Source organism: Lutra lutra, chromosome 4 (assembly GCF_902655055.1).
Source record: "Lutra lutra chromosome 4, mLutLut1.2, whole genome shotgun sequence".
NCBI classification, from domain to species: Eukaryota; Metazoa; Chordata; class Mammalia; order Carnivora; family Mustelidae; genus Lutra; species Lutra lutra.
In genome coordinates, this window is record NC_062281.1 from 26925738 (window position 1) to 26938552 (window position 12815).

General features: G+C 30.9%; 1 protein-coding gene across 5 annotated transcripts in view; it reads left to right on the forward strand.

Moving 5' to 3' along the window:
• CSMD3 (CUB and Sushi multiple domains 3) overlaps positions 1 to 12815 on the forward strand; it is a 1255873-nt gene that overhangs the window by 1076015 nt on the left and 167043 nt on the right. For 3 of the 5 annotated variants that reach the window (XM_047727675.1, XM_047727671.1, XM_047727672.1), the window contains 3 exons: positions 2776 to 2889; positions 3388 to 3483; positions 5053 to 5256. In XM_047727675.1, the coding sequence (XP_047583631.1) occupies positions 2776 to 2889; positions 3388 to 3483; positions 5053 to 5256 (414 nt within the window). The remainder of the gene's footprint in view (positions 1 to 2775; positions 2890 to 3387; positions 3484 to 5052; positions 5257 to 12815) is intronic. The other 2 variants (XM_047727673.1, XM_047727674.1) reach the window with 1 other exon arrangement.

The following is a 12815-nucleotide window of genomic DNA, read 5'->3' on the forward strand; positions in this document are numbered from 1 at the left end:
CAATATACCATTGCATACACCACAGCCCCCCCAAAACACAGGTGACCCAGAAGGGTAGGCTAAAAAACATCTCACCGAACACAACATACAATTACCTTTTGATCCATCTTAAAGTCTTTCACAGTTTTTCCTACAAAGACCTCAACCATGCAAAGGGTACAGTTGGCCCTTCAGAATATTTTAGAAACAGAAGACCTACTGCTGTGTTAATGTAAGAAAACTAACTAAATAAAGACATTTGTGGATGGCCTGGGGAAGCAAAACACAAGGTTTACCATTTAATACTTGAAATTTCTAGCTGAGAAATATTTGGTTCGGGCTTGTAACATAATTTAATGAGGCAATACTTAACCAGGTAATGTATAGGAAATCATATCACTGTGCAGGTGTTCTTGATTTTTCATACTACAGAAAAGTTATGCAAAAATATACTTTAAACTTTTACTTTTCATATAATGGCTTAGTATACTCTCAGAGTAACTTTTTTTTTTTTCCTAATAAAAGTTATTTTTAAGTTAAGATTTCCATTGGGTAAGTTAATGCAGTTAGAGCCTGTTGAAGAGTAGTAGCTTACTACTAGTTAATAAGTGCTTAATGAAGCTAGATTCAACACATCACTCCTTATTCCCTGTCCTTCTCAGTTCTCCCCACTGTCATCTCAAAATGAGCACCACCAATTGCAGGCATAAGTTACTAAGGACACTCCAAGGGCATGCCCTACAGTTTTCATTACTTAACATGATACAAATATGCAGTATTTATGGCTCTATTGTTAGAAGTTACCCTTTTAACATATCTAGTTCAGAAGTGACACAAAATTCTGGTCTGTCTGTAGAAAGGTAATAGTTGTGAATAAGAGGTCTAAAAACAAGAAAAACCATTGTTTTTCCTTTTTTCCTTAGAAAAACCCTTGGATGACTGTTGTTGTTTTGTTTGTTTGTTTGTTTGAAGGGGAGTTGTTTTGTTGTTGTTTTTTTAGATATTGTTTGTAATGTGGTGGTTTGCTTGGGAATTGGGCAAGTTTCCTAAGGAAATATTTGAAATATTTGGCAGAAAGAGTTAAACGATGTTGAATTTAAGTGGTTTCTTTTTCTTATGTCTTCCCAAAAAAGATACAGAGAAAGAATAGTTTATCTCCCAAGAGCCTCATTGCACAGTGTTTTTAGCAAAGTGCCTGTCATTAGACTAACACTATTGTGGGGGGACACTTGGACAGGCAATGACAACATCTGCATTATAGTAGAAACTTTCAAAGACACTGTTGAAAACAGATCAAGCACCAATCTTAAAAAAAAGCAAAAACAGAAAACAAAAACTCTTAATATTTTTTGGAATATTTTGGAAATGGCTTGGAATTTGGTGGACCAATATATGGGTCTTTTAAAAAGGTCTGGACTGAAATTTCATGACTTGTAAACTATTAAAAAAAATAGAATGCATGTATCTGATTCAATAGAAACATAAATGTGTTTTCATAACTTCTAAGAAATGTTTTCAGGAGGATTATTTATGAAAAATAGCACAACAATGTGTAGGAATTGTCCAAAGCAACAACTCTGTATCTGCCCTCATTTCCCTTTACCTCACAAAGAACTGGACTGAGATCACCAGCTTATTTTAGCAGGCACAAAAGAAAAAAAAAAAAGTGTATCTTTGTTTACAGTATTATGTGTATGTGTTCATATGAAAAACTCAGCATGTTTCAAATGAATTACGCTGTCCTCAAGAGACCACCAGAGGATTACCATAACCTTGACTCAAAGTGTAAATTATGAGGAACTTTAAAATATATATATGTATAATTGAATTACAGTAATGTGATTTTGAGCTTATAAAAGTCACCTTGTCTTAACATTATTAAACTTAAAAAAGTACTTTTAAATGCCATAATTTTTCTATTCAAAAAGTGTTTTAAGGATATTTTTTATTATTTTTTTTTCTTTTTTAAAAAAACACAAAATACAAGCTTATTTCTGCTCTGGAACAGGCTCTTTCTTTTAAGTTATACTTTGGGTCATTTCTACATATAACGTTCACATATAATTAAAGGAAAAGTACAAAAAAGAGACCTTTATAAATATCTATTGATAAGTACTTCAGATCGGTATTTACCATGAAAAACCAACCATTTTGTAAACTTGTATATCTCAATTGCTGAGGAATTATAAATTATATTTCTTGATTTTGGCAAAATATTAGCAATGCTTAGGAATCATTTTAAAGTCAAAATGTAAACTAAACACTGTACCTTTAAAGTATGTTGCTGATATTTTTCCAGTGTAATTATTACTTATAGCAGAACAGCATTTTAAAAGCAATCTAAAGAAATCCCCCTAAATTAAAATATTGTCTATCTTATATAAAAGAGGAGAAAAAAAATTAGAAAAAGAGAAGAGAGTCACAAAGTGAAGAGAACCAAACTACCAATGGGAAAAATCAGAATTATTATAAAGTATTAATCACCAACCTTACAGTTTCTGATCTACAGATAAATGTTATACCCATTTAATTTATTTTTTAAAAAATAGTATTTAAAAAATTTTATTGCTTTTAGGCCATGGTCATTACCTTATGACCTGAGATATGTGTGTTAGGCATATCAACCAATTGGCACCTACCCTCTTTTAAAGGTAGAAAAAAGATGAGTATTATATTGTAATACTTTGTTCTCTCTCTCCTCCTCTTTCTATTTTTTTTTTTTGTTTTGTTTTGTTTTTTGTTTTCATTTTTGGATGGTTGGTGATTTGTTTGCTTCTCCTGGTTCCTGTTGATCAGTGGTGTTTGGCCAGTTTGTATTTTTCCAGACATCACTCCACGATGTTGTTGAGGTGTATGATGGGCCAACTCAGCAATCTTCTCTGTTATCTTCCCTCTCAGGATCCCATTCAGGTATCCTTTACTAGAACTGCCATGCATCAGTTATTGATTAAAGACTGACTTTGATTGGTATTAGAGTAAAATTTGAGATTTATGTCATCCATATGAAAAATAAACTGAAAATAGAATCACTCTTTATTTTAAACAAAAATAGAAACACAATAGTAACTCAAACGCTTGAGAAAAATATAACCAACTATTTTGGGAGATTGTAATCAAGTAAATATAATATTTAGTCACTGAGTCTGTGGTATTTAATGTAATAGAAAATATTTAAGGATTATTTTTGAAATGAGACAATATGTATCAAAATGTAATAAAAGCCTTATGGTAGAAAGGTTGAGATTGAAACTGAACCCAAAGAAAATATATTGTCAGAGGTAGGCTATCTTAAAGTAATTTGATAGAACATAGATTGACATTTTCAAATAACAGTGTAAATTAATATAATTTGTTAGGTTTACTGAATGAAATTATTTATGATATCTTAGTGTTTGTTTTGTTGAGTAGGAGAATCACTTCCACTGAGTTCAGGTAATCAGATCACAATTCGATTTACTTCAGTTGGACCAATAACAGCTAAGGGATTTCACTTTGTTTATCAAGGTAAGTGACCCTGTAGCCTAGAAACACACTAAGGAATGATATCAATTTCCTCATGCTATGTTCAGAATTATTAATGATGAGATCCTCATAACCATATAGGAGAGACCAAAGTTGTTTTCAGTTGTTTTTTTTTTTAAGTTTCGCTCTGTTCCTCCCCCATTACTTGAAAACTGTTAATTTGACCAAAGTTAAAAGTGACCTTTTGCTTCCATCATCATTCTCAAGTATGATTTCCCTTCCTTCCAACATATTGTTTTAAAACATTTTTTTTCTGACAACTCTTCACTCTCTGCATCTTCTATTTTTCCCATAGCCTAGCATTCTAAATTAAAAATGTACAGAATTTTGTGCTGATGTACTTAGACAAGCAGGGAAATCATTATTTCATTCTAAAATTTTAGTTTTTCATTCTCTCAGGAGATTTCAAACTTTCTTCATGGCTATTAAATATTTTTGTGTAATTGAAAGCTTATTTACATAGTTTCTTCTCGCCTTTTATAGACAGGCTTCAACATTATCATTAAATATTAGGGCTATAATTTGAAACATTTTGTTTTAATTGTGTATGATCATGTAGTATTTATTCTTAAATGTATCTTGAACTTTATTTTTAAGAAATTTATAAACATACATGGTTTGATACTTTTATTAACGTTATCCCATTTATAATGTTGTCTATAATATTTTACTGTTTCATTTTTAATAGTATTCCTTCATTAAACAGGATATGATATTATGAACTTAAAAAGGCACTATTACAAGTCACATAAGAGGAATCAATCTATTTGGAATTCATCATATCATTTTTTGGGCTGTTGTCAAACTCTTTAATCCCATCTGTATGTGTTTTAAAAAGAAAAAACATCCTGTTATCATTCTATTTTACTAAACCAAAAAAAAAAAAAGTCACAATCGAAGTACATACCTATAAAATCTAAAAGCAATTTCAAATTTAATATTGTATGATTATTAAATAAAACTTCTATTGTTGTTAATCTGTCTGACTTATACTTAGCCTTGAACATAATTATCTTCAATAACAAACATATTTTGAACAATTAAGTTTGTGAACATACTGTGAAATTAGTACAATGTTGTGTTTTCTTTTTTAAATCTATGAAACCACTGAAAAATAAAATGTGACATTACCTCATGTAACCTGACACATGTTGGAACATGGTATCCCAATATAAAAAGAAAAAATATATCTTTCAGTCATCATCCCGTAAATGGAAATACCTAATTCAAACTATTTTGTTGTATTAATGAGTTTAGTAAAACCAAAAAAAAAACCAAAACCAAAAACAAAAACAAAACTTACTTGATGTTGTTTAAAGGATTAAAAGTAAGATGTTTTTTTAAATAAAAAAATTTGATGACAATAGCAATATTCATTTTAAATTATATTTTTTTCTGTATGAATATTAGAACTTTTAGAAATATATTCAAGTTGTTAATTTCAGTGCTGATAAAAAGTGAAGATTTCTTTGAAATTTGTTTAAATAGCATTTTGAAATCTGCATTTTTCGACCAAATATGAAATTAAAATCAACAATTATTTGTACACAGCTGTTCCTAGAACAAGTTCTACACAGTGCAGCTCTGTGCCTGAACCAAGATTTGGAAGAAGGATTGGCAATGAATTTGCAGTTGGTTCATTGGTTCTTTTTGAATGTAATCCAGGATATATTCTCCATGGATCCATTGCAATTAGGTGTGATACTGTGCCCAATTCTTTGGCCCAATGGAATGATTCCTTACCTACCTGTATTGGTGAGTATGTAAGCTTGAATGCTTTGTGATTGTACCTATTTTATATCAAAATTAGTTATCTTGTATCTATCAATAATTCTATTTTAGATCTAATAGTTATACCTTAATTTTTAAATACTCCATTAGTTATGATGTACCTAAATAGGGCAAGCAAATATGGATATTTGCTGTAGTTCATATATAATGTGATCAATGAAAAATATTTTGTGTTGAATTAGCTGGATAGTTTCCTCATTTATTGATTTAGATGTATGAAGATATATGCACATATTGCCAATAACACAAAATTTGAATGCTACTAATATGGGATTGTTGAAATAAACATCTCTAAAATTTTATGCAGAGATTCCTACAGTATGTAAAGAATTTATATATCTTTTAAAGATCTCAGAAGCTGATTTTTTTTTAACATATTCTATTTTGGCAACAAAAGAATTACAAAATATGCATTAGAAAATAAATCTGTTTTTTTTCTTTTATCTATTTTTTATAAATATGTGTAAAAAATACAAAATAAGAGATCTTCTCAGTCTTTTACAAGTCTAAGTGATAACTTTTTGATGAGTGGAATACATATAGTTAGCCAGAAATCTAATTGTTTAAAACTTCATTTTTGTAAGACTTTATCTAATTTAAATTGGTAAATAGAATATACACTTTCTAAAATTGTAAGCTCTTAACCCTGTTAAATTATATTAAACAGATTAAAATATTTCCTAAACCACAAAAAATTTAGAATTTTATATTACTTCAAGTTCATTACAATGACTTTTGGCTCTTGTATAGTTCTATAGATAGGGAAAAGGTATGCTAGGAAGTTTATTACTTTTTTGTCCCAAGAGCATATCTGGAAATTATTTTCTTTGATTACATGGTATAATGTTATTTTTTTAAAGATTTATTTATTTGAGAGAGAGAGAAAATGGGGGAGTGGGGGAGTGGGGAGTGAGGGACAGAAGGAGAAGGAGGGGATCTCAAGCAGACTCTGCACTGAGCAGAGTCCAAGGCAGAGCTTGATCTCAGGACACCAGTATCATGAACAGACCGAAATTAGGAGTCTGATGCTTAAATGACTGAGCCACATAGGTACCCCTGATTATACAGTATTATATTAAAAAAAGAATGGTAAAATTTAATCTCAGGTTAAGAAATAGCTCTTGTGAATTGAATTTTTTCATTAAAGTTATATTGGTATGTGATTTACAAAATAAGAGGAAGAATTATTTAAATAAAAGATAAGCAAAATTTTGTTTTTATTTTAATAATCCCAATTCCAATTTTTCATAGATGGTGAAATGATTGTGTATATGCACACATATACACTTATAAGTATATAAAATGTATTTTATTTATTTATTTATTTATTTTTAAATATTTTATTTATTTATTTGACAGACAGGGATCGCAAGTAGGCAGAGAAGCAGGCAGAGAGAGAGAGAGAGAGAGAGAGAGAGAGAGGAGGAAGCAGGCTCCCTGCTGAGCAGAGAGCATGATGGGAGGCTTGATCCCGGGACTCTGGGATCATGACCCAAGCTGGAGGCAGAGGCTTTAAGCCACTGAGCCACCCAGGTGCCCCTAAAATGTATTTTAATAACACATCTTGCCATACCTGGAAAGAAATTATGTACATCAATACTTTTAATTTTCAATTTTTGAAAACATATTTTACCATATTTTAACAGAGATTTAATATAATGTTAGCTCATGGTTCATTAAACTAAAATGTATTTTCAAATTGTTAATCAATATACTGATTTCCTCTGAGGAAGGAGTAAATTCTGTTGATACCGTTTATAGAAGATGTAATTTGTATAGGATATGTCTGCTCTAAGTATCATGTGTTTTCCATCCATATCAGGACATTATTAGTAATTGTTCTGGGAATATGGTAAAAATCAAGGCTATTATGAATATAAAGTAAGGAAGGATGGTTACTTGGTCTTCCTAGGAACTTGATATCACCAGCCCCAAAACAGATATAGCTAGCATATTTCACAGGGCATTTTTCTTACACCAAATATTTTAGTTCTGCCCACTGTAATAAATGGAATGTGAACTATTGTTCTGTTATTCTTTTCTTTGTTGAAAACTACCTATAAAAATAACTTAAATCAGTAGAAGGCTATAAATGATTCTTCAATTTTCTCATCTTTTAGCTAAATATTACCACAATTTCTGATATGATTAGCAATTACGTAATCCTTTCTGTTTGCCAGCTTTCATGCTGAACAATTTAAATACATATTTAATTTAATCCTTACAGCAAACCAACTGGAAAAGTTACTTTAAGAATTTACAGTTGAAGAAACTGAGTTTTAGGGAGGTAAAATAGTTATTTTTAAACTATCAGGACATGGGGCGCCTGGGTGGCTCAGTGGGTTAAAGCCTCTGCCTTCGGCCCAGGTCATGATCTCGGGGTCCTGGGATCGAGCCCCACATCAGGCTCTCTGCTCAGCAGGGAGCCTGCTTCCTCCTCTCTCTCTCTCTGCCTGCCTCTCTGCCTGCTTGTGATCTCTATCTATCAAATAAATAAATAAAATCTTAAAAAAAAAAAAAAAACTATCAGGACATAGTGGGTGGTGGAGTAGGGGCAGTAACTAAATTTTTCTGACCCCATACCTCAGCCTAAATAATAGAGGACTGCTTCTTTTTAGGTTTTGATTTATAAGCTAATTCCTTCTTAATTTGATATCTACATTTTATTTATTTATTTATTTATAGGATTTCTTATCCTATTGAAATACTTTTTTGACAGTCAACAAGTACAGGAAAACAAATCATTTGGAGTTAATGTTCCTCCAGTATTTTTACCTAGCATGGAGCTAGATAGGGTTAATGGAATGAACAGATCTTCCCCTTTCTGTACTTTTATACTCTCATAAAGACAAAACAGACGTTTCTCCTTTTGAGCCACAATATATGTTGACTTCATACTCTTATAAAATAGTAATAAATAAATTATCCTAAACTAAAGACCATGAGCTGAGAGAAATGTTCCTATATGTCTATGCCAAAATTAGTCATGCAATATGCATAAATCGGAAATTACATTGCTTTAAATCAACTTAATAATTGAAGACAGACGCATGATAATAATTTATCTCATCAGCCTCACAATGGATTTTTTAATATTTCTCTATAAATATCAAGAATCAGTCATTATTTCTGTCTCACTTTTCCCGGTAATTATTTACATAATTTGTGTCACTTTTACTTTATTTATGTAGGTATTGATAGAAAATATCAATACCGTATAATAGAAGGTAACTAGGTAAGTAACTGTCTTCATTTAGTTTCATATACATGATGAAAATTCCTTGAAAATATTCCTTTTTTATAAAAATAGAATGATACAATGATATCTGGCAATTCATAAACTAGCTCATTAATCTTTAAATATCATTGCTCTAGTTTGAGTGTTCAGAGAACCTATTATCGATGCAGAGTACTGAAGTGTAACTTTATAAATTTTCTGTTAAAGGTTCTATTTGTATATTTATCATGTTAATGGGGAAAATTGTAAATAATCATGTAAAACCAAATAAAATTCCCACAGCTGGGAACTCTTAAGTTCTTAGTATAAGGGTTAATTAAGTCTTGGGCAATAATAGTCTTGTGCTCTGACTTTAACACTGAGATGTGGGTGAGTCACTATATGATCCTGGAAAATTTACACAATTTCTTATTCTTAATTGCCATATCAATAAATCAGGAAAATAAGAGAATTTCCCTGTAGGTTTATTGTGACTATTAGTTCTTAGAATCCAGTAAGTACTCAATAATTAAGTTGTTTTTGTTGTTTCCAAATCTTCCCTCACAGAAGCAGGAGATAAAACTTTAATTCTAAAGGTATTGGATCTAGAATATAGAATTTACATGCAGTACTGACAAAAGGCTTGATATTATTGATTCTCATTTGTTGATATATTTTAATAACATTTTAAAGTTAATAAATGTAAAAACTATCTTCCACAGGAGATTTTTGTATCTTAAAAAGGCAAAACACATGGACTCTTATCATCCTTTCCAACTTAATAATTTAAGGGTCCTTGAATGTAACATTTTTTTTGCACTTAAAACTTTTAAGAAAGACATTGGATGACAAATAATAACAATTTTCTTGAGAATAATAGCAGTTATTTATTAAAATAAAATAAAATATTATTTATTAAAATAATAAAATATTTATTAAAATTAAAATAGCAGTTATTTAAAATTTTATTAAAATATTAATTTAATAAAATATTAAATTTTGTGAGACTGAAATTTCCTTCTACCAATTTTCATATTTAAGGACAAATGGTTGAAAAGGAACTGACTTAAAATAATAGGCATATGTTCATGATTTGGTTTGTTCTCATTGTATGTGAAAGTATAAAATTAATGAAGTTAAAATTTAAACAGTGGTAAGGTACTGGGTACCTCAGTGGGTAGCTCAGTTGGTTAAGCATCTGACCCTTAATTTTGGCTCAGGTCATCATCTCAGGGTTATGAGATCCAGCCCTGCAATGGGTTCCAAGCTGGGTATGGAGCCTGCTTACGATTTTTTCTTTCCCTCTGCTGTATGCTCATTATCTAAAAAAAAAAAAAGAAAAAAAATTAAACAGTGATTAATACAACTGTGTTTGGTTTTGACTATGTATATTTATTAAAGATTTTCATTCAGACTTTCCTTCTGTTCTTGAAAAGTTAAAAAACTTGATTATTCAAAGAAATTTCTTTTGTCTATGAAAATATAAAAAATGAGACAGGGTTAGAAGAAAAGATAAAAAGACATTAAAGAAGGAATAAAACCAGAAAAATGAAAGAAAGGATATTTTAGGAATAAGAAAACGAAAGAGTGAAAAATAATATATTGTGGGATAAGGAGAATACAAATTCTAAACCCTAAAAATAATCTTTATTTAAAGTGGAAGAAAACCCCTATATTATTACTAAGGTTCATGTTTAATCTTAATGTTAAAATTGAGTCCAAAACTAGAAGTATGGTGATTCTAAATGGCACTCGGATGATAACTCAGTTTAGGGTCTACCATTTGGTCTAACTGCCAAATAAAAATATACATGTATTTCTATTTTTAATTGTAAGTATTTTTAGCTTCAAAATGTTCTGAATAAAAATAATTGTGTCTTAAAATATTCAAAAAAGGAAAAGGTTTGGTGTCTTAAAGATTCAACTATGAGAGTCAAGTACACAGTCATCTTTAGGTTAGTATCAAATCATTATCTTTAATTTTATTTATTTTATTTTTTAAGATTGTATTTATTTACTTATTTGAAGTGGGGAGGGGAAGGAGCAAAGGGAGAGGGACTAGCAGACTCTTGCTGAGCATGGAGCCCAACGTGGGGCTCAATCTCACAACCCTGAGATCATGACCTGAGCCAAAATCAAGAGTTGCTTAACTCTTGGATGCTTAACCTACTGGGCTACCCAGGTACCCCAAAGCATTATCTTTAATTTTAGTTCATCGTCAACATTTGTTCATGAATAAAATATTAATTGCCTCAAGATCTTTGAATATTCTATTTCTTCTGCTTGGAACATGCATTTCCAAAGATATCTTTTAGGCTTACTACATCACTTCATTCAAACTGATAATATTCCTTCAACATCCTATCCAAAATAATTTGTGCTACCCATGTTCCATTTGTTCTATGCCTTTACCCTGCTTTTCTTTAATGACAAACATCCACTATATTACATATCATTTGGGATTTTTTTGTCTGTTTTTGTTTTTTGTTTATTTTGTTTTGTTTTTAGTTTCTTAGTCTTTCTTGTCCTCCTCTGCCCTGCCACTATTGTTTTTATGTTCTTCCAAAAGAGGACTTGGCATATAATAGATATTCAATAAACATTCGCTCAGGGAATGGATTTTAGCAATTAGCTGTGATAATTTCCTGAATTCTTGTAGAGGTCAAACAACTGGACAGTTTCCCAAGTCCAGGGGCCATGCATTTTCAATTTCAGGCTTTCTTAATTAATTTTTTTTTTATTTGTTTCAGGGGTACAAGTCTGTGATTCATCAGTCTTATATAATACCCAGTGCTCATTACAACGCATACCTTCCTCACCAGATGCTGATGCTCTTGCTCATTTTGCTTGCTTAGACCTTTACAAGCCATTGGAAGTTTGGAACTCTTCTAAGACTATTTCTGTAGGAAAGAGCAAACAATAGATTTACATATGATCTGGGTAGTTTTATTCTGAGAGAGAACAAATTCTCTATTTACTCTTTACAGTTTAGTTATAATCTTTGACAATCTATTTACCAGATTTTATAATTTATTATTTATTATATATTATATATATAATATTATATATTATTATATTATATACTATATATTATTTATTTATTATTTATTATTATTTATTATTTATTATTTTCTCTATGTTTACTATCCCGTGAATACTCAGTTAACAACCTAAGCCAAGTGAGCATTCATCTGAAACCAAAAAAAGGCAGCTTTCCACGTTCCTAATGATTTCCATCTCCTCTGCATTACTTTAGTTTCATGGTTCTTACTATGGTTAGCAACACTTTCCTTTTTTTTTTTTTTTGGCTATAGGAAAACACAATGAAATATTCCATAATTTTGCAAAAACTGACAGACTAAAATTAAACCGTTAAGTGAAAAGCAGCACCATTAGTCATGACATTTGGGTGGTCCTTACAGTTAGCATGGTCAAATACTAAGGTAGGGGACCTACAAGTTTAAATCACCAGTATGTAAGTGATATTTAGTAATTGTGCACAAATCTGTCATATCCAGCCATTCTTAGGCAAATTATAATAAAGTACAATGGTATTTTGATAAGAACATTGGACTTGGAATAAATATAAAACTGAAAAATACATGCCAAAGACTGAGTTTTTAATCTTACAAATTTGACCTTGTTACACTTCAGATTTCTTAAAATTTTTAGTCTCATAAAACACCAAGCTGTCCTCTCTCTGAGACTCTGTGATTCAAATAACCCCCTGCAGCCACTAATAGCTCTGACAATATATGGCCTAAGGCATAAGTACTTTTGTTAGTGGGAGGCCTCTTTTGAAAAGCCCCTGAACCTGCCATTTATTGCCCTTAGGCAGAAAGTCTTTAATTAGCTACTTATCCCATCACCTTTATCTGGTTGCCTCCCCTCCCCCACAGAAACTTTAGAATCTCAGAAAGAACTACTTTTACTTGTATTCTCTCCATGACAACACCCCGTTTATATCATCTTTTCTTAGAGCAGTAGAGAAATTGATAAGGAAATACAGGAGCTGATTCCTCATTCACTGATTCATTTATTTATCCATTTATTCATCCATGAAAAGGTTACTCAAAATAAATAATAAATAGGGGCGCCTGGGTGGCTCAGTGGGTTAAAGCCTCTGCCTTCAGCTCAGGTGATGATCTCAGGGCCCTGGGATTGAGCCCCATATTGGGCTCTCTGCTCAGCAGGGAGCCTGCTTCCTCCTCTCTCTCTGCCTGCCTCTCTGCCTACTTGTGATCTCTCACTGTCAAATAAATAAATAAAATCTTTAAATAATAATAATAATAAATAGCAATCAGTA